At 38.5% G+C, this 18,376-nt stretch overlaps 1 protein-coding gene and 1 long non-coding RNA gene across 5 annotated transcripts in view; one reads left to right on the forward strand and one right to left on the reverse strand.

Moving 5' to 3' along the window:
* LOC148976847 (uncharacterized) overlaps positions 1–18,376 on the forward strand; it is a 119,252-nt gene that overhangs the window by 25,756 nt on the left and 75,120 nt on the right. The gene's annotated exons all lie outside the window — the stretch shown is intronic.
* thbs1b (thrombospondin 1b) lies at positions 5,253–16,701 on the reverse strand. Its single transcript, XM_039692570.2, has 23 exons — positions 16,540–16,701; positions 16,356–16,443; positions 15,430–15,989; positions 15,274–15,349; positions 14,857–14,946; positions 14,636–14,745; positions 14,404–14,529; positions 13,815–13,911; positions 12,496–12,669; positions 12,231–12,407; positions 11,971–12,144; positions 11,760–11,887; positions 10,755–10,907; positions 10,447–10,665; positions 10,249–10,356; positions 9,665–9,824; positions 9,330–9,448; positions 8,489–8,723; positions 8,176–8,403; positions 7,551–7,822; positions 7,367–7,464; positions 7,142–7,281; positions 5,253–7,047 (listed from the first exon to the last, which is right to left on the reverse strand). The coding sequence occupies exons 2-23, from the start codon at positions 16,417–16,419 to the stop codon at positions 7,040–7,042; spliced, it is 3,516 nt and encodes a 1,171-aa protein (XP_039548504.2). The 5' UTR covers positions 16,420–16,443; positions 16,540–16,701; the 3' UTR covers positions 5,253–7,039.

The raw sequence follows: 18,376 nt of genomic DNA on the forward strand, positions 1-18,376 counted from the left end.
TCTGCCTGCTCCACACCGTGACAACGTCCTTGTTAGTCCAATAAAAGCTTTTATTGATACCAGCCTCAGCAAACGACTCGTTTTTCAAAGTGGGGAACTAAGTCGAATCATTCCGGTTGCCATTTTACAACATTGGACGTTTTCAAAACAATTTCCCCCAAGTGCATCGACAGATGAGTTTAAACTCATTATAATATGCAAAACCGTTATCCACTCACAGCAGTGGGCGTTTACTTCCAAGTCTTCAGTGCGAGATGTCTAAAAACCGAGCGTTTTTTAGCTAGGCTCAAAACTAGGGTACAAAATAGCCTATTACTTATTCATTTTGATGCTTTTGAATGCAAAAACCAAGCGAACGTCATATGTTGACCTCAGACAACAATATAATACAATTTAAAAAGCCAGTTCATGACCCCTTTAATAAATAAATATAATTTATAAAACTGAATAAAATAATATATATATAAACACATAAATATATTAAAAAAATCATTTAAAAAATATGTGTAATAATACTAATTATAATTAAATATTACTAATTAAAAATAGTAAAATAAAAAAATTATAAAACTGTCACTGAACAACATGAGCACAAATTTAGCAATTTTACAATTCATTTACTTGTTTTGAATTAAAGCTTTAAACAAGTATACAGTGTGATTCTCTATCGGTTGCAAATATGGAAACCAAAACATTTGCAGGGTAAATATCTGAGTAGAGAGGCATCTCTCAGCTGTCTGTGGTGGTCACTTACAGATGGACTGCTGTAAAATGCCCAAGAAGTGCACACTGTAAGTTGGCCAGACCTTATGCAACACGACACCTCAGTTCATCCATCTTATCCAGACAGCCACTCTGCCCACTGTTCAAACACGGGAGGATCTGCTTCAGAGCTTAGGTAACAGATGAGTTAACAGAAAGGAATCTAATTTCTGAAGTGACTCACCCAGTGTATTAATGCAGATTATCAGAAGGCAATTTTCTAAAGCTAAATTGATTGAATTCAACTCATTCAATTGTTAACACAGGAGATTGGGGTTGTTGGGTTCATTTCTGGGTCATTAGGGTGCTGTCTGATGTAACATCTAAATATTTCCTCTCTTGACCTACTACACTCATTGATCTTATCAAGGCATTACACAGTCAAAGTCCATTGAGGTAAAGTGATATTTATAATCGAAACACGAATGAACCTGTTATAAAAAATTGATAATCATAAAATTAACCATTTTGTTTTAATACTGTCAGTCAACACCACAAACTGCACAAAGTAACTAATCATGATGAAAATATTACATCATTACACTATAGGTAGCGACAAGGGACTGTATTTATGAGTGAGCTAAATAATTCTTTCAACCGATTAAAAACAAATGATTGAGTCATTGAATCGTTCCTTCAACTGATTCGTCCAAAACACTGATTCATTCACTTTACAAGGTTGTCATTGAATCATTTACTCAACCAATTCATTGAAGAATAACGATTCATTCACTACTTTTTGTTGGTCCGAGACACGATGGATGGATGATTCTTCTGTGGCGGCTTCGTTTCAAAATCAAAATCGAGTCAAAATAAACAAAAATACCTGACCATATTTGATCTAAAACTTAAGTTGGTACTTTCCTGTTATCCGGACCCCGCCATATACCATTTAGGAACTATAGTCATCCCTGATTGGTCTTAACCCCAGTGACGGGTAGGTTAAGGGGTGGGGTTAGGGGTAGGCCATCGGTCTTGGGGTCCGGATAACAGGACAGTACCCGTTAGTTATTCAATATTACCTTTACTAGCATTTTTACAGAGCATCTAATGTGACCATTGTTGTGCAATGCTTAGTGAGTACTATGTGTGTTCACAGGAGCTATGAAACCTGATCCAGTTTAAAGAGATGCAGTTCACTTTAATAGAGACATGTATGTCATAACACACTCCTCAAACTGTGTTATGCTATGGAAAGTAGGTATACAGAGAGCTCTTCTGTTCTGTCAGGCCAGAATGAATGTGTCCATTTATGACTTGCGTTTCTCTTCAGGGTGACTGAAAGTGGCGATCTCCACACGCCACGTGAGTAATGCTTCTCAGCTGTCTGTCATGCAGCAAGCATATGATGTCACAACCTTGTCGTCCTTTTCCTGTGCTTGAAACAAAATGGAAAAACAAACAGCTGTAGGTGTAACATCCCCTCTCACGCTAAGTCAAGCGGGCTGCAGGCAAGCACGGTTAGTTCTAGGATGTATGCATATGGCGGGGAAGCCTGGTATTTCACACTTCTGTGAGGGCAGTGTGTGGTTGTAAACGGTAACAACAAGCTCTTGCTGAAGCTTCAGTCTTTCTTTTACTGCTGAGCAACTCTTCAGTCCTGACAGGACTGGATTCAAATTTGAAGTCCAGATTTTCATGTTATAGCTTTTTAAGATACTCTGTTTCTTAAAGTCACATTTTAGAAAATAATCGTCCGGCATCTGTGACTAAATGAGATCTTTGAACCTAATCTAGGCATTCAAATAACTGGTTTAGTGGTACTTTCTGATTTCTGCCTTTGGTGGAATGGCAACCACATGAAAGAAAACATATACGAACCAGTGTTGTTATAGTTAACTAAAACTATTACAAATAGTTTTCACTAATTGAAATAAAGTTGAAATAAAATTTAAATATTAGATGAAAAACCATAGAAATTTTGACTTGGCAACTAAAAAAAAGAAGTTGAAATTGAATTACTAAACTAAAACTGAGATGACCAAAACGAATGCAAATTACAAAAGCACATAACAAATGTCCTAAACCTTAAATTAAAATGAAAGCGGAAACTTATGAAAATAAAAGCTAATTCAAAAGATTAATAAATACTTTAATAACATATAAATAATACTAAAGTAATACTGATGCGAACCATTGAATTTGCCATATATTTATTTAGGCCTATTTATTTTTGGGGATGCATGATGAATTAGTATTATATCAGTTATAAGCCAGTATTAGATATTTAATAGTTCATGCTCATTTCTCCTATACTTTTAGATTAAGATTACCATTGCTGCCCTTTAACACTCAGTTTATCTTTAAAAAGATGATTCTTAACCTTTAATCTTTAAATTAATTTACTGGACATGAAATGTTGTGATGCCTAAATTATTTGATGTAAAACAGCTTAGTGTTTTATTTTTTATTAGTGGGCATGTATATTTATTATTGGCCATACAATCAGTACATCCATTTTTTTCAATAGAGACATGGAAATATATCACTTTGTGTATTTTAGTTGTTTAAGCAGATTGTGTTTGTCTTTTATTGTGACCTATAGTTGCAGATTAGATCAAATTTTATGACCAATTAATAATACATATATCCAATGTAAATCAGAGTTCATATACTTTTCCTGCAACTTTCACTTTGATGAAAGTAAGCATGAAAGTCATAATGCATCAAATTTGCTGTTTTATTTTGACATGTAATGTAGCTTTGCCCAGTGATTTGATCTGTTTGTTGCTCTCTGATACTGTAAAGTGGTGGGAGCTCCATGAATTACAGGATCCGCGGTAACCATGAGTTAGCAGGCGCACTCACTGCAGGAAATTAAAAGCTAGAGCTACTTCCTTTCAACTTCCCGCACAGCCTCTCATCTTGTGCCAGTGCCCTATTGAATAGTAAATTATTAGTCTCTGGCTTCCTTTTTGTCACAGACAGTTTACAGGAGACATTTACCTTGAAATAGACATTTCATGCTATTGTTCATATGGGCTGCTGTGCACAATGCACACAGTGGTTTCATATTGTTCAACTGACATTGCAGATGTAAGAATCACACTTTTCCTATTGTTAGATGCTTACTGGTCAAAATTACCACAATAAAGCCACAGTAGCTGGCTTTCTGTTCAGAATAAGTGTCACACAATGTATTGTGGTTTCCACAAAAATATTAAGCAGCACAACATAGTTTTCAAATGTTTCTTGAGCAATCATCATTACATCATTACATTCAAAGCATCATTACTCCAGTCTTCAGTGTCACATGATCCTTCAGAAATCATTCTAAAATGCTGATTTCCTGCTCAAGAAACATTTCTCATTATCAATGTTGAAAACTATGTTGTGCTGCTTAATATTTTTGTGGAAACCATGATGCATTGTGTGGCGCTTGTTCTGAACTGTATTGCAAACTACATTGTTCTCTCTGATGCTACTTGTATAACACCCACACTTTCATTTCTTTCAGATATTTTATATTTATGTTTGAGTATACATGGTAACACATTTAAAAACCACACAGATAATTTTGGTGACAAACCATTACTGCTCAGCAGTTTTATATACCAGTTATTCTCAACAGAAATAATCTAAACATTGGAACTAAAACCTCTGTCTGTTGAACAGAGCGGTATTACTGTTTTTACCGCCTCAAAAAACAACCTCAAGATTTATATATAACCAGACAGTACCTCAGACATTTTGACTTTACAGCTTCTATTCATATAGCAAAAACGTTATTTTTATTGCACGTTTATTTAAGCCGTAAATATGAATGGGAGGCCTTACCACAATGAAAACAATGTAGGAAAGTTATGGAACACGACCAACAAAGCAGACTTAGAAGTAGACTTAAACCTCCCGGTAAGTAGATCATCTCCATGATATATACATAACATATTAAGGTCTCTCTTACAGTTTTTGCCTGTTGGAATGTTGGACAACTAATGCAAAAGCCAATTTTGCAATCTTGTGCCCAGATTGTCTCTGGATCTCCTCTGTAACCCTGAGATCTTCTCTAATCCCTGGCCAGTGTGATATGAATGTGTTTACAGACCCGCACCTGTCAGAGGAGCACTAAATCAGCCAAATCTGTGTTGAGTAAACCCAGAATGCCACACAGTGGGCCAGGGAGGTTCACTCTCTCCCCACAGGCGAGTGAGGAATTAAAAGATTAACCCTGAGGAGAGGCGCTGCTGCAACATTCCACACTTCTTCTGAAGACATGTATGCCTGTCTTTAGAAAAAGGAGGTGGACTTGTCTCAGCCTTCAACTTGGAACTAGCATTGACCTTGGTCTACATAATCTATTTTAGGGTATTTCTGCCATGTAGCAGTTTGCTTTCAGGGCCAAAGATTCCCTTTATGAACTTGTTTTATAATCACTTTGACCTTTCGTGCCATGCACAGAAGATTTCAGTCATTTAGACTTGCATTGGCACAACTATATTCTCACGAGACACAAACATGCAGTAATAAAAAGCAGCCACAGCCAATAAACATCTGTTTTACAATGTCTATAATCTGTTTATTATTCTGAAGTATGTACCAAAATAATTGCTATAACATAAAAATAGCATTGTGTAACTAAGTCAAAATGTTTACAGTCAAGCATCACTAAATGTACAAAAATAACAACACAATAAAGATACAAACAATGAAGAACAGAACATCCTCACGTCAGTGTGCAAACTGTTTATACAGATGGAAATGCGTCCTTCTCAGGTGGCATTCCATGATAAATTATTTAAATAGCATTTATCTACACACACATATGAAACAGTCTTACAAACAGAAACAGAGACAACAAATAGAGCAATAATTTATCAACAAAAAAAAAAAAGTACTGGACATTGAAGCACTGGCAAATGTATTCCTAAAAAAAATTGTTGTCTCCCATTTTACTCTGTTTTCCATTGGGATGTGGGGCTGGCTGTTTGTTCTATATACTATTTACAACTTGTGCTACAGTAGCAATAAGGCAACCAATTTGTTTTCTTTAAGCAAAGGAAAAAGTATTTAAAAGGTTTAGTTTGATCAAATTACAAAACAGCAATGAGGTAATATTTGTACATTAAGGTTTTCCTTTATCTCTCTCTCTTACAGAAAAGGTCAGAAGATCATCTCCGTTGGAAGAGATGGATGAATGTCTTTTTGACTGGAAAGGCTTGGATGAGTAGTATTGGACAGGCCTTTGGCTATGAAGATTTTGTTGTTTTTTAGTTGTTTTTTAACGAGGCTTATCTTAGCAAGACCCTCTCTTATGCTTCTTGAAGCAAAATCCCAGCACAGTCTAGCCAATGTGTAAGTGCTACATATAGAAGTCTAAAAGACTTAAACTCAACTTTCCCTTAGAAATTAGCATCTCAAATAAAACCTGGCATTTTATTTGAAAAGAAGGCTAGAGTACTTGGTAATCTAGTATCCGTATGTGGCTAAATCATTTCCTGTAACGGAGAATCTTCAATCCTGGGTCTGTCCAATTGCTCTTCATACAACCTTTCATTATGCCATTTCTAATGTATTGTTAATATGGTTTAACCATCTAGCCCTGAGAAAACTATGCCCACTAAACCATGAGTTATCTCCTGCCAGACCTGTATGAATGTACATTATACTTAAGATGAGCCTCTGCCAAGCAAATCTTTTAGATAGACAAACAGAAATTTAGATAACATTCAATAAATGACAGATTGGTCCTCTTAAAAATCCCCTACTTTCAGCAACCACAACAATATATATATATATATATTATTTCACCTATACGATCTTTAAAATGTTTATTGCTTCAATATCTTAAAACATTCTCATTGCTTTGTTCCTAGTCAAGAAATCGGTTTAAGGTTTTGAGAAAATACTGAAAAGTTAAAAGGGTTTTGCTCTCTCTTAAGTAGCCATAATTTGGGGATCTTTTCAGGAAGAGAGCATGAAAACACATGAGAGAGAGAGAGAGAATAAAGGTTTTGAAGTGCATAGCTGTCTGTTGGGAGCTCTTCCCACACAGAGCCAAATGAGGTTTTTCAGAGAGAGATCTCAGTCTTCCCAATTAAGCAAAGCAAGGAAGACTTTCTTCTGCTCTACCTGCTAATGGTGGAGGAGTCCAGATATTCTGAATCGGCAGCCACGTGTTTTCTATCCCAACCAGTGACAATTACATTGAAATTGACCTCCTGCTTTCTCACTCCACCAGAGTGTGAGCAGAACTAGTAACGTCAAATCAGTCCCTGGACTTTGCCCGGAATACAAAATTATATGGAAAGGTGCATTCTTTGATAAACTTCCTGTGCAATTACACATCTGAAAAAGAAGCGAAAGACAGAAAGTGTTAATACCGAGTATGTAAATAAAAGCAAGCATTTATTTGGATGCCAATGCAATGTGTTGATCTCACCTCTGCATTCATATTTGAGGTCTGAGAAGTACACCATCTCTTGTGAGAAGACAAAGAGACCCAGTCTTCCGCCTGCATACGTTTTGTCATAAATTCTGCCAGAATCTGCCATGATCTTTTTGCCTTCATACATGACCACCCTGACATTTGTAGAGAAAATGTTGTTAGCACATTCAAATATAATCAATAACAATATATCCTCTGGAGATATAAATTCAAATATACCTTATATGTCCAGTTCTTGGTCTATGAGTCAGGTGCCATCTGTAAGCAGTGAAGTCCTTCCATCCCACGTTCTTCGGGTCATGCCACAGTGTGCGCACCTGAAATTAATTGAGGTCAGAAATGTTGGTACTCATATACAGCTTTCAAACCTGATTTTTATCACAGTGACCTCAGTGAGATTTACCTGTCCTGGGGTGTCTCCGGTGTGCCAAAGGGCGTTCCTCAGATGCTCGCCTGGCCCTGTGGTGGAATTAACCACTTTGATTGATAGCCCCGAGTAACCCTGTGCTTTGGTAGGTGTGCTGGACCAGTAGGTCTGTGTGATCTGTTTCCACATGACCACATAGAAGCGAGAGCTGGATTGGTATCCGAAAACAAAGCCGGCATAGTCATCGTCCCTCTCTGTGTTGATGAAGAATGTTCCACTGAAGTCGACTGAATTGAATTCATCAAAACCTTTGAAGAAATTTTGAAAAACAGGTCAGAATTTTGTTTGGAATTATGTATGGAAGCTTGTTTCCACCACAGAAATATAAATAACAAAAGGAATTCTGACTTTTCTTGCAATTGCGAGTTACATTCATTTACATTTTTATTTCAGTAGATTTAAATGTTTTCAGTTGGTTTTCATTTTAGTTTTTGTTGAAAACTGAATAGTGACCAAAAAGTTGCATTAATATTTTCTGTTTTTGCAAGCTATGGTACTGTGGGATTTTTTTCTTCTCTATTTATGATATTAGTTTATATCTTACACACTGCCCAGGTTTCTATTTATTATTTATTGTATTTTTTTTAAAGACTAGACGTACCAACAGCAATGCCGGGGTCGCAGTTGACTGTCTGAACCAGTTCTTTTCCTTGGTGGCGCACCACCCAGTTGGGGTCAATCTGAGAAGTCCCCTTGGGATCCAGAGGTACCATCTGGAATTTGCGGAAGTCTGTTACACTAATGTCAAAGTTCTCAGGACACACGTCATAGATATCTAGGACATTGTCCTGGTCAAAGTCGTCTTTACAGGCGTCGCCACGTCCGTCGCCTACAAATGAAGAAGTTAAACTCATAAGTATAAATCTTTACGTGAATTAATGCAATAGTTATGCATATTCAGAGGCAAAACTGACCATCAGAATCCAGTTGATCTGGATTGAAAACCAATCTGCAGTTGTCTTTGTCATCAGGGATGCCATCATTATCATCATCGTAGTCACAGGCATCTCCTTTACCATCCTTGTCGTGGTCAGCCTGGTTCGCATTGGGGATGTACGGGCAGTTGTCAAGGTTGTTTTGGTGACCGTCCTCATCGATATCCTGGTTGCTGTCACATTTGTCTCCAACACGGTCCGAATCAGAGTCGAGCTGTTTGAGTGAGAGGGCAGAATCAGTAAGCATCCAAATCCCATTTTTTTTAAGTGAATCTCTATGGCTTTCTCAAATAAAATATTCCCACTTTTTCTAAAAGGCAAAAAGTTCTGTACGAGTTGGCCCATCTGTGTAGGATTTTTTAAAAAGTAATCTCACGTTCCTGAAGCTTGGCACTACCACAGTCACATTTCAGAGTCTAATGAGGAAAGGAGGGGTGCATTCCTTCTCTTCAGTTAACCATGGCACAGGTGTGATCCGCAGGGATTGAGTGCCGACAGGGCATGCATAAACCCAACGGCAAATCTCTCACTCCTCACTAATAACCATTCTTTACCTCCACATATCCTTTGAGTTAATTGAACACTAGTGAGTGTCCCTGAAAAGCCTCCTATTGCTTTATTGTGTGGCTATGGCTTCAAGGAGAAGAGGATTTACTCCTCCCATACATAGCTTAGTAAAGACTGAGACTACCCTCTGGGTATTTTTTTTAGCAGCTGAACTGAACAGCACATAGATCTCTGTTGATTATATAATGGTTTGAAAACACCTGCTATATTCACTCACTTGTTATAAGTCTCACATACATGCATATACATATACCTGATCTGGGTTGTGTTCCAGAGGGCAGTTGTCACACTGGTCACCAACTCCATCGAGATCAGTGTCTTTCTGGTCGACGTTGTATAGATATGGGCAGTTATCGTTCTCATTCAAAATACCTGTCAAAAAGAAGGATATTATGGTGAAGATTGAATTACATTTATCTCTAAACAAGAGAGGATTCTCATTAAACCTGTCAAGAAATCTCCAGGTTGCATTTGATTTTAAAAAATTAGGATTTATTATGAAATTGATATTTGCTGAATTATGAATATTTTCAAGGCCGTTTTTCAAGGAATGGCCCATGTATGGATAAATAAAGAGCAATTTCGTACCGTCTCCATCAATGTCCACAGCACAGGCGTCACCTTCACCATTGTTGTCAGTGTCAGTTTGGTCTGGGTTACTGTTGTACGGACAGTTATCGCAGCGGTCTCCCACTTCATCGCGATCATAGTCGTACTGTCTTGGGTTGAAGATGAGTGGGCAGTTGTCCTATTTTAAAAGAGACCACAGTTCAGATGGAGAAATATGGCAAAGCAACTCTTCACAGGCCCCTCTCACACGAAGGTTATTACTTTTAGATGTTAGGCTTGTAATTTGGCTGCGGCTGTGTAGGTCTATTTAGAGGAGCGCAACGATAAAAGCAAGCCTTATTTTAGGATTTGGACCAAGGATAATATTGGATTAGCGAGATACACTGCAGGTCTTTCAGAAAGGTACTTTGGTGGAATTTGAGGTTTGTCTCCAAAAGAAACTGAGTTTGCTTTACACAGCACTTTTTTTCCACACCTCAGCCTGAATTTCAAACGGCTTTACTTTTTCTCTTCATTCATGCACAATGAACAAATATTCACTTGACTGGATTGAGCATCTGTGGAATATATACAGTGAACAGTATTGCAACTATATTTTTTACCCTGTCATCAGGAATGCCGTCGTCATCATCATCATCATCACAAGCATCACCAATTCCATCCTTGTCGTAGTCCTCTTGCCCAGAGTTGGGAAGATTGGGGCAGTTGTCCTTCAAAAAGAGTAGTGTATGAAAATTAAAAATAGCCACAATGATGTTATTTGTATTTTTTAATAACAAATGAAGCCATTATATGCCAACCTTTTTGCAGTGATAAGTTGCGTTCTCGACACAAACAAGATCAGCATTAGGCCAGCCATCAAGATCAGTGTCCTCTCCACAAATGTGTCCATTTCCAGCGTAGCCAGGTCTGCACTCACAGCGGTACATAGGGTCTGAGAAATGGCCCAGGTAGTTGCAGCGAGCGTTCTTATTGCAGTCGTGGCTTCCATCGAGGCAGGGATTACGAGGCGTGCACACCTGGAGCAAAGATAAATCAGTCAGCATGCATTAGTTCATGAGCAGGTGCACGCTGGTAATCCGTAATCTATCTGTGTTCTTTCATTTACCTGTTTCTTGGCAGCAGCGTCCTCCACTCCTCGACCAAATGGCTGTGGACCGGTGTAGCGAGTGGGGCATGGCAGGCAGTTGTAGCCCGGCACTGTGTTCTCACACCTATGGACTCCATTAAATTCAAAGCAGGCATCAGGGACATCCTCACACTGCAATGACGAGAAAATGAATAATGAGATTTTTGCATCCCAATGCATCCCAATGCATTGTAGTCATAAGAGCATAAGCATAAATAATTAAAAGAAAAGAAAAAAACAATAGCATTTTTTAGAAAAGTAGGGATAAATGATATATTATTTTTCAAAATGTATTATTTTTTATTTTATTCATTTTATTGGTTTCGGTTGATTTTGGATCTACATATCGGATAATATTTGACATTTAACAATGCTTGCTGATTTTCTCTATTTTCCACATTTCTATTAACTTTAACCAATGCAAGGCCTAAAACTAGGCTTAAAGGAGAACTCTGGCACAAAATGAACCTTTGGTCTAATAAAACATTGGTACCTAGTCAACCGTTCTCTGAGATTTGTTTTCGTGATAATCGTATCTATAGAGTTTTAGCTCTAAAAACGCAGATAACGCGTGGATTTAGCTCTGTTTAGCGGATAACGCAAGTATATGGGCGCATTTAATAAGTAAAAAGAAATCGCTAGTTTGTACCACTAACAAGGCTCAGGATAGGCCCACACTAACATAATGAGAGTCCCTACAAGCAAAACGGAGCATTGAGAACTTTGTACGTGTACAGACCGTTTAATAATAAGATACTTTATAAAGACAGTCCACTTTGTGTATTCAGGCAGGAGCCATCTTTGGAAAACAGTCTTGACAAGTCAAACCACGAACCACGAACACAGTTCAGAAGTTTGCTGGACTTCATACAGTTCAGCTCACTTGGTACGTCGGTCGTGGTTTGACTTATCGAGACTGTTTTCCAAAGATGGCTCCTGCCTGTAAATCTAAAAGTGACAACTGATTTGACTTTTTGACTGCACCTCATTGATATCCTTGCAGTTGATCCCATTGCCAGTGTATCCTGGGGGGCATTTTCCACATTGCCAGGAGCCATCTGGGAAGCTTGTACACTGGGCTCCTTCAAAGCATGGACTTGAAAGACATCCATCTGTGGAAATGCACATATGTGATTGTTTTAACTTGAAAGACAGACTAGTAGCATCTGAAGAGTTGAGTGACACTATAACTCACCAATTGGACAGGCTTGTTTGTTGCAAACCTGGCTGGCTTTTGCGTCTCCCAGGCAGTCTTTGCCATCATACTTGGGCACTGGATTATTGCAAAGACGCTTACGATTTTGGACACCACCACCACAGGTAGCGGAGCATATGTCCCAGGGTGACCATGGTCCCCAGCCACCATTGACTATGAAAAAAGATAAAAAAATTTTTTTTTTTAGATTTTTCAGTTGAAAAAAAAAAAGTAAAACCCTACACACGGTGTTCACTTACTCGGACATGGTGATTTCTCACACCTCTCAGTTTGCCGACCTTCACCCTGGCAATCTTTGCCTTCCATTTGAGGCGTTGGAGAGTTACAGAGACGAATGCGAGTGATAACGCCAGCACCACAGGTGACCGAGCAGGAGGACCAGGGTGACCAGTGACTCCAGCTGCCATCTTGCTTAACTGATGAAAATAAAAGATGGAAATTGTTACTTTTTCCCTAGACTGTGAGGAAAAACTGCAGACACTATTGTCGTTGGACACCACTCACAGCGCTTGTCACACTCCTGGAGGTAGCAGTCTCTCGTCTGCACCGACGTGCCCTCGCAGTTGTTATTGATGCGGTCGCAAGAGCGGCCGCGCTGCTGAATGCCCCTTCCACAAGACACAGAACAATGGGTCCATTCAGACCAGGGGGACCAGCCATCCTCAGCGGAGTCGCTCGCTGTCGAGAGAGCAAAACAAGACAATAGCAGAGCTATTCCTTCTTTCTAAAGCAGCAAAATGGAGAAAAGCTTTTAATACTGGGCCTTAATGGACTCAATTTAGCCTGGGCAGCTCGAGACGGAGCACTCCAGGGAACCCTGGCATGAACTAAGCAGTCGGAATGCTGGGGAAATGTCAGTGTACTTAATGCACAGGGATACCTTTGAGTCCTTCTCTAAATGTGGAAATGGTATTTGCAAACATCCTTGATTATGCCATAAGTTCAAACGCTTAAGGCTGATATTAATGTAAATTGTTGCTATGCATGGCAAGGCCTCAAGACGTGAGGAGAATGCAGTTTCTTTTTTGAGTCTCTGCCAAACAGCACCAATTTTCCACCTCTCTTTAACCAATTTAGACAATTATGGCCATTTAGCGATTCAGTGATGCACAAAGCTCTAGTGTTCCATTCATTAGTTAAACTCCAGTTGAATTCTATTGTGTGATGCTACAATGGCTGCAGATGTTTGGGTAGCAACAGCTCTTTCAATACAAAAGCTTTTTAAAGTCAAAATGTTGCCCTTTTTACAATACGTTTAAGTTTACGTTATTTATTTTTTTTCAGTTGTACATTTACAGTCTGTGCACAAGGCTTTTAGCCTATGGATAAATCTCTTGCTCTCCAAAGCTGCATTTATTTGATAAGAAATACAGTAAACTGAGCAATATTGATTATTACAATATTAAAATAACTGTTTTCTAATTTAATATATTTTAAAGTGTAATTCATTCCTGTGATGGCTAAGCAGAATTTTCAGCAGGAGTCACATATATTTGACCATCCCGATTTGGTGATTTAAGAAACTTTTATTATTTTAATATTCAAAACAGTTGTGCTGCCGTGAACTGTGATTCTTTGATTTTATTTTAAATAGAAATATTTTGTAACAATTGGAAATCTGAAATATATATTTTTCCAATGTAAATATCTTTTGATTACTTAATGTGTCCTTGCTGAATTATCAGTTGTTGTTGTTTTTTTTTTTAATGTACTGACCTTAAGCTTTTGAACAGTATATATATAACCAACATGTAAATTATATTATTGAAATGATTTCAATTAAAAGTGTGTAAAATGTGTTATGAAGAAGCTGTTGCACTTACGGGTTCCACAACGAGGGCAGCATTCCCCATCAGGCACTGTGGCGTTTGCACACGGGATTAGGGGACACGAAATCTTGCGGCACACCGTTGCAGATTTCTGCGGTTGATAAAATGACTCTCGTTAAAGGATCTGCCACAACTACTGCATATGACATTAAAAACCATAGTCTCTTGCTGTAGTGCGACACCACATTCAACATTACAATTTTGATTTAAGTAAAGTGGATAATATGGTTATGTTTTAAGTCTGTGTAATTAGCCAAGCAAACATTCCTCAGTGTTGATATGATGTGGCACTGCAGAAAAACTAGGCTAAAGGCATGAAAATAATTTTACATTACGTTTATAAGCTTTTGTTCAGTTGACTGTATTCCTTTAGTTACATCCATGTCCCACTTTTAATTAGAGACTAGGCAGTTTAGGGAAATGGATACACCCAGCTTAAGTCTGCCATAATGGACAAGACTAAGACCAGAACTGTGTATCATAGCTCCTAAAGTGACATTGCTCTCCTCTCGCTAACACACTAATCAGCGGTTCAATGACAGAGCAGGCAGCTCTGAAAGTCTAACATGTCTTGGGTTCTTACCTGGCAAGTGCACTCTGTGCAATCGTCCACCGTCCATTCGTCCTTGTTTTTGTGCACTATTCCATTGTGAATACACACACCAGCATGAATGCCAATGTGATTCATGAGCATGTTTTTCTCATCTGTCTGGAAAACCAAACAAACATTGGGGTTTGATTATGTAATATACAGCATGTCCACTACACAATTTGAATATATTAATATATCTACATGCAGAAACTTTTCTCCTCACCACTTTGCTGAGTTCTTTGGACAGTTTTTGCACCACCACACCAAGACCTTTCAGTTCCTTAAACATGCCAGCCAGTTCCTCACAAGAGAAGCCACAAATCATCTGTAGATCTACATAGGAGAAATATGCAGTTTGCAAAGTTTAAATTGCATTGACTTTCTCAACCTACGTGTATATTTTGTATGTTTTATTTGTATGGATTACTGAAAAGAGAGGATTACCTTTTGTTTTGTGGCCAGTGTAATCAGTCCTGATTGCAGGTCTGGATCCATTTATGGGATTGTCAAGGGTGATGATATCAGTCATAATTGCTGCAAGAGGAATGGGCATTCAGGAGGATTAAAGTGTATTCTAAAAATTATTGAGCTAATGGAAAGTTTAGTGAAAAACCAATGACAGTGAATAGAGGCAGCTTCAAGTTTTTATCTTGTGTTACTATTGCTCATTCAGTGGAACACAATGTAGTGCAAGTGGAATGATGACGTGATCATTGAATGCCCGGATCTATTTTCTATCATTTTCTGTCTTTGGCCTATTTCTTTTTAAAATATTAAGAAAACTTATAAACATGGGCACAATGATTTAATTTATCATCTTTTCGTCTTGATTCACATGCATGTTTTCGACATTGCACTTACAGTTTTGGCATCCTTTATTCCTCAGAATCGCATCCAGTGTGGTTCCGAACACAAAGCGCACGTTTTGCAAAACCCCCTAAAAAAATCCACAAGTTATTAATGCTTCTCGCTGCATTTACCATGCAACAAGACTCATGCAGTGAACCGTCCACTCACCATAAACCTGTCCTTTACTGCGCCCTTGCCGATCCTCAAGCTCGCCACACCTGGGGTCTCCTGAGTGAGGATCGACTGGATCGAAGCATCGAGCTCCGCAGTGTTCACCTCTTCACATCCCACATAGAACTGAACCCTGTCCTCCTGTACGAAAAGAGTGATGTTTTTCCAGTGTCCCACCGCCAAATCCGCTTCCTCGATGGACACGACCTGTTGCTTGTTTTCAGTGGAAAACACAATGTCCAGAGTGTTGGCTTTTCCGTTGGAAACGATTTCAAAAATGGGTCCGGAGCCGTCATTCTTTTCCACGGTCAGAAGGCTTCCCCGTGTGTGCTTGAACTGCTTGAAATTGACCAGGAGCAGAAATCCTCTCTCGGCATGAATGGAATCGATTAGGTCCCTGAAGGCGCTCTCGGGAACCGGGGGAATCAGGTCGGGGTTCAGGATCTTGTAGGCGGGGCTGTACGGGTCGTCGCCTTTCACCAGGGTGACCCCGTGGTTTTTCCTGGGCACTTGGACGAGCTCAAACAGATCGTAAACACTGTTGTCGTCTCGACTTTCTACCAGGAATTCAGAAGTGAAAGAAATCTAATTATAATGTGCTAAACTGTAACGTATATTTTTTTAAATTTATTACACGGCTCTTTGGAATGCTTGATTCTGAAATGTTCTGAATAAATATATCTGACCGCTCATAAGCGGGTTCCTTTATAAAAATGAAGATGAATCAGTATTTTATTATAATACTTTTTGTTAAGTTGCCGTAAAATAAGCCACAATGTATAGAAAGCCAAAAAGTAGCCAATTATTGCGATAATTAACAAGTGACTGTATTATTTTAATACGTAACAGCTAGTTATGTATAGTAGTAAACCACAGCAGCACTCACAAACGCTAAACGACATCAGTTGGTCTAGTTCGCTCACCTGCGACTCTCGCGCTCTCGCAGTTCCAAAGCATCAGTAGCAAAAAGATTGCACTTGACTTCATTTTGTCACTTATTCTTTTACCAATCTGGAATCATAAAGGTAAGTTAAAGAAAAAAAATCAGTAAAACGTTACCTTAACAGTTTGATCAATCAATGGTAAAAAAACAATAGGAAAACGCACCTTTAACACGTTTAAAACATCAGCAAATCCAGGGAAAAGTGATTTAATTCCTATAAGATTCGTCAATCAAATGTTTCAAAATAATGATTTTCCTCTTTAGTCGCGATCTACAGCACTCAGTGTTACTTTGTTGTAGTTACAGTGGTCAATCTAACTATCCCTAAAGAGAACAAAGTGCTATTTAAATAGTTTCATGACATTCCTGAGCATGCGTCTCCTCCAATCAGATGCTGGAAGGAAAAAGGGACGAGCTTGCGTTACCTCACAGCGAGTTTGTCTGAGTTATACACGAGGGGAAAAACGCACCACATTCCAACGAACACATTCCATAAACATACATAGCCTACATGATTTAATGACCGCTGCTTCCGCTTAGTGCCTTTTTATTTGCCGCGCTGCTGATTATTTTGTTTTGACGTTCGGCTTTTTGCAAAGTTATTCAATAATTCCTGTTATTTCATAAAGGCACAGAAGACGGCTCTACTCTGCTTTTGTGTAGGCTATAGGCCTAAGCCTACATATTGTATTTTATTTCAAGCCATCTAAAACGAAAGACCAAAGCTACGTTTTCATGTTCAAGTGGCTAATTTATTTGGTTAATGTTTCTTATAACTTTCTTTTAACGCTTTACCCGTGTGTTCGGTACCATTCGCAGCATCTGATAGAGGATGCTCGTGGAGAAAAGGCTGCAGTTACTTGTGTCTCCGCTAGAGGCCGTTCTGTGTTTATTTGAGCATTTGTTTCTCCTCGGGTCCCAATGTTGATTGTTTTTAGGTTAAAGCAACTTAAAACTCTATAAAATGCTGTTGTTTTTAGGTTAAAGCAACTTAAAAATCTATAAAATCAGTTAATAAGGCGGTATTTTGTCACATTTGGCTATATGTAGGACGTTGTTAAGCTGCCATGAAGTTGCCTATTGATTATTTGCAAAAACACTTAAAACAATTATAATACACAATTTACAAAGTTGTCAAAAAGCCTAACCTTAAAGTAACCATGACATTAAAATGATGTCAGATGTAACTGATGATACAAGAGGTTATGCATCAGTCAGCCATAAGGTCCATCATTGCTTTGTGTTGACTCTTTGTGCCCCGTGGCCACTCAGGTCTATTGTGCTCACAGATACGGCACCCGGACTCAAGAGATGCTGTCAGTCTGATTGTCTCCGACATAACTCAGCTAAGTGGCTTCCAAAGCTCTGTCATGGATACCATACTTTCTCCCAATGACACACACAAGCTTCAAGTGTGGAACTTGTGTGGACCGGTTCCAAAGGTGGAGGAGAAAATATTCTAGTTATGGGGCAGCTGCTTACATTTGGTGTAAAGCTTCATAAATAAAGACATCTTTCCCGAACGATCACATTTTTACGTTTATGCATATTTTCTGGATTCTTTTTTAAGCTTACTTAAAGCAGTATGTCTGAGCTGTCATGGCATGCACAAGTCCAGGAGATAAGTGCGTAAGATATGACCCATCAGACTGAGCAATTATCTACTCACTGTCCTATAAATACAGGAGGGGCAGACGAATTTCAGTCCTGTTATTACTCATCGTATTTCTTCCAGATTTAAAAACAACCTTGCACAACCACCATTTCACCAACCTTTTTTGCCTCTTTGCAGAAAGTGCCATGGGGTCTATTTGTAAGCTTGTTTGGATACTTACATGCACAAAAACTCAGATCATTTTTGTGAAGTGTGTTGTGTTGAGGGGGTTAACTAATGTTTTGAGTAGCTTATTCCTGACAGAATAAACCATGAGTTCTATCATAAATAAAGCATTTTTTCTTGTCTAAATATGTTAACCAGAGAATTCAGAAGTAGATAAACCA

This window comes from Pimephales promelas, chromosome 13 (assembly GCF_988280905.1).
Source record: "Pimephales promelas chromosome 13, fPimPro1.hap1.1, whole genome shotgun sequence".
NCBI classification, from domain to species: Eukaryota; Metazoa; Chordata; class Actinopteri; order Cypriniformes; family Leuciscidae; genus Pimephales; species Pimephales promelas.